Raw genomic sequence first — 3,917 nt, 5'->3', positions numbered from 1 at the left:
TTGACTGCATTCTCTGTGCAATTTTAATTTTCACAGATGGATTGCTTGGAACATATCAAGCATTCTCACCATTTTTATTCCATCCCTTAACTCTTCACATTACTCTTTTTGTCTCAATTTCCCTCCCATCCTTTTTCCCATGTCCAGACAGTTTTACCATCATTTATTTCATCTTCCCCTCACTATTCCTCATGCATGCAAACAAACCATCTCACTTAGTAGCAATCAATAACTGATCTGACACTTCAGTTATGTCTTCAATCAGAAAATAAGGCTAGGTAACTATGGCTTATTTCAATAAAAAAATTGCATGCATATTTTCTTTATTGTAATTCATCAATGTGACATAAAAAAGTTTCTTGCTCACACTACCAGCATTTCTTACAGCAGAAATTCACACAGATCATTAACTGCCTTGGCATTGGCACCACAAGTCATAGTCTTCACTATTGTGATGCCAATCAACCACAGAATCTTAACAACTAACTCCACTGATGTATCCATGAAGAGATGGAGAGATTTCTTGTTTCTTCAAGATGTACTGATTTTGCACCCTGCAACTTTATGAAGGTACAGAACTGCAGTGCTTGCCACCCTTGCCTTTCTTCAATATGGCAGTGCCTCTAGACTCCTGGATGTCTGAATTTCTATTTGTAATGTAAAATATGCACAAATGCACTGCAACTCAAAAGGCAAACATACATATGATACAAAGCTGTATAATCACCAAAATATGAATTAATAACCAGTAGTATATCTAATGATATAAAATGAAGGATTTAGAGTCATATGAGCCCCAAAAAATGTCAATACACTCAATATGATCAAATGACATAAAACATTGACAAACACAAGTATTAAGCCCTTAATGTTCTTAGTATCTTGGAAAAAATAATAATAAACACCAAGAATTTTTTTTTTCAATTTTCTCAAAAAAAAAAAAAAAAAAATTCAAGTACAACTGAAATAGATATGTACTGAATTGGTTTGCATAAAATAAAGAAAAAGATGAAAAAAATTTTGTACAAAGAATATCCAATTTACCTTTGTCACTGTACCCATTATGGACAAGCTTTCCTTTGGTGAAAAAGATGTTGAGTGGGTGGCCAAGAGATACACACAAAGACGAAAGCCAGGAGGCAGAGGTGTTAGAGAGTGAAAGAACTAGTTAAAAACATCTTGATTGGGAAACTGTAGTTAATAGAAACATGAAAGAAACATACAGCAGCCATTTGGGATAGGATGGTGTATATCCAGGTAAGGAATTGGGGAGGGTGGATTTATGGGCAAGTAAGAAATATAACATTCTTGAGGAGGCACAGAAGGATTCCTAGTGTGACAAACTGAAGTCAGTTGAGACATCTATGAGGGTGATGGTGATGGGTCCAGTCCCAGTGTCAGCATGATGAAGCAGAAGATGTCTGTGTGCTCCTCAATCTGTAGGAAAAAATAGAATTAAATTGTATTACCTTACCTCCTTACTTAATTTGTTCCATAAATGAAAATTCATCTCTTCCACTTTTCAATCATTTTCTCAGTTTCTCTTGACATACTTCCATCACTATCTTTCATCTCATTCACTTTGTTGTTCACATTTATTCTCACTCTTCTCCTTCAGTATCATCTTTGATAATCTCTACACTTCTTACTCATTAATCATCCAAAATCTCCATCTACTCTTTACATTCTTACATTCTAAGTATATATTCTTTTCTTGTATTCCAATATTCTTGCATGCAAATATTTCCAATCAATAATTTTTACACATTCTCTGTTCACTTTGCTTTACAGAATGTATTCACTTTTACCCTAACCATTTCTTTCATTACACGCAACATTACCATTCTAAAAATCTCAAAAACTCACTCAGTATCTATTTCTTTATATGTCATTTGTAGTTGTACAATAAATTTTGTGTGTATTTACCTAGTTGTATAATACAAGGTTTGAGTAGACCTCATAGTGACCTGTCTCCATATCTACATTGATCTAACTTTTCCTTAAATTTGCACACACTTTCTGCTGTTACAATCTCATCACTTAATCCATTCCAGATGTCCACCATCCAATATGGAAAACTGAACTTCTTAACATTCCTTAGACACTGACTTCTCATGATCCTGGAATGTCCTCTTGTTCATCTATCCCCATCCTCCATCAGTATTACCAGGTCTTGTTTATCTATCTTTCCGTACAGTTTACTAACTTATACATCATTATTAGGTCCCCTCTTTCCTGTCTATCCTTCAAGGTTGGTAATTCTATTTCCTTCAGTCTTTCTTCATTTTTTTTTTTTTTTTTTTACATTACAAGGGCACTGGCCAAGGGAAAACAAAGTTGGAAAAAAAAAATCCCGCTGGTTGCCAGGCCCTGTTAAGAGGAATAGTATAAAGAGAAAAAACAAAAAAATCTAAAAGGAGGGTCCAGTTAACGTAAGAGGTGTCTTGACACTCCTCTTTTGAAAGAGTTTAAGTCATAGGCAGGTGGAAATACAGACACAGGTAGAGAGTTCCAGAGTTTACCAGTGTAGGGAATGAAGGAGTGAAGATACTGGTTAACTCTTGCATTAGGAAGATGGACAGAATAGGGATGAGAAGAAGTAGAGAGTCTTGTGCAGCGAGGCCGCAGGAGGGGAAGGCATGCAGTTAGCAAGTTCAGAAGAGCAGACAGCATGAAAACAGCGGTAGAAGACAGATAAAGATGCAACATTGCGGCGGTGACTTAAAGAATCAAGACAGTCAGTTAGAGGAGAAGAGTTGATAAGACGAAAAGCTTTAGATTCCACCTTGTTTAGTAAAGCTGTGTGTGGATCCCCAGACATGAGAGCCATACTCCATACACGGGCGGATAAGGCCCTTGTACAGAGCAAGCAGCTGGGAGGGAGAAAAATGGACGAAGACGCCATAGGACACCTAACTTCTTGGAAGCTGATTTAGCAAGAGTAGAGATGTGAAATTTCCAGTTTAGATTTTTAGTGAAGGATAGACCGAGTGTGTTTAATGTAGAGGAGAGGGAAGTTGAGTGTTATTGAAGAAGAGAGGATAGTTGTCTGGAAGGTTATGTCGAGTAGATAGTTGTAGAAATTGAGTTTTGAGGCATTGAACAAAACCAGGTTTTCTCTGCCCCAATCAGAAACAAGTGAAAGATCAGAAGTTAGGCGTCCTATAGCATCTCGCCTTGAGTCATTTAATTGTTGTTGGGTTGGGCGTCTGTTGAACGCTGTTGAATAATGCAGGTGGTATCATCAGCATAGGAGTGGATAGGGCATTGAGTCAGATTTAGGAGATCATTGATGAATAATAGAAAGAGAGTGGGTGATAGGACAGAACCCTGTGGAACACCACTGTTGATAGTTTTAGGGAAGAACAGTGACCGTCTACTACAGCAGCAATAGAACGATCGGAAAGGAAACTGGAGATGAAGGTACAGAGAGAAGGATAGAATCCGTAGGAGGGTAGTTTAGAAATTAAAGATTTGTGCCAGACTCTATCGAAGGCTTTCGATATGTCAAGGCCGACAGCAAAGGTTTCACCGAAGTCCCTAAAGAGGATGACCAAGATTCAGTTAGGAAAGTAAGAAGATCACCAGTAGATCTGCCTTTACGGAAACCATACTGGCAATCAGAGAGAAGGTTGTGAGCTGATAGATGCCTCATTATCTTCCTATTAAGGATAGACTCAAAGGCTTTAGAAAGGCAGGAAATCAAAGCTATAGGGCGGTAGTTAGAAGGATTGGAGTGGTCACCTTTTTAGGGACAGGTTGAATGTGAGCAAACTTCCAGCAAGAAGGATAAATAGAAGTAGAGACACAGATGAAAGAGTTTGACCAGGCAGTGAGCGAGTTCGGAAGCACAGTTTTGAGAACAACAGGAGGGACTCCATCCGGACCGTAAGCCTTCCGAGAATCAAGGCCAGAGA

At 38.0% G+C, this 3,917-nt stretch overlaps 1 protein-coding gene across 2 annotated transcripts in view; it reads right to left on the bottom strand.

Annotated features, from left to right (window-relative positions):
- Positions 1 to 311: 311 nt before the first annotated feature.
- LOC123518309 (prolyl endopeptidase-like) overlaps positions 312 to 3,917 on the bottom strand; it is a 46,852-nt gene continuing 43,246 nt past the window's right edge. For both annotated transcript variants that reach the window (XM_045279050.1, XM_045279051.1), the window contains exon 14: positions 312 to 1,437. In XM_045279050.1, coding sequence (XP_045134985.1) covers positions 1,363 to 1,437 — 75 coding nt within the window. In that variant the 3' untranslated portion in view covers positions 312 to 1,362. The remainder of the gene's footprint in view (positions 1,438 to 3,917) is intronic.

The sequence above is a fragment of the Portunus trituberculatus genome, chromosome 43, assembly GCF_017591435.1.
Source record: "Portunus trituberculatus isolate SZX2019 chromosome 43, ASM1759143v1, whole genome shotgun sequence".
NCBI lineage: Eukaryota > Metazoa > Arthropoda > Malacostraca > Decapoda > Portunidae > Portunus > Portunus trituberculatus.
Note: the sequence above shows the minus strand (reverse complement) of the source record. Positions and strands in the feature narration are given on the sequence as shown.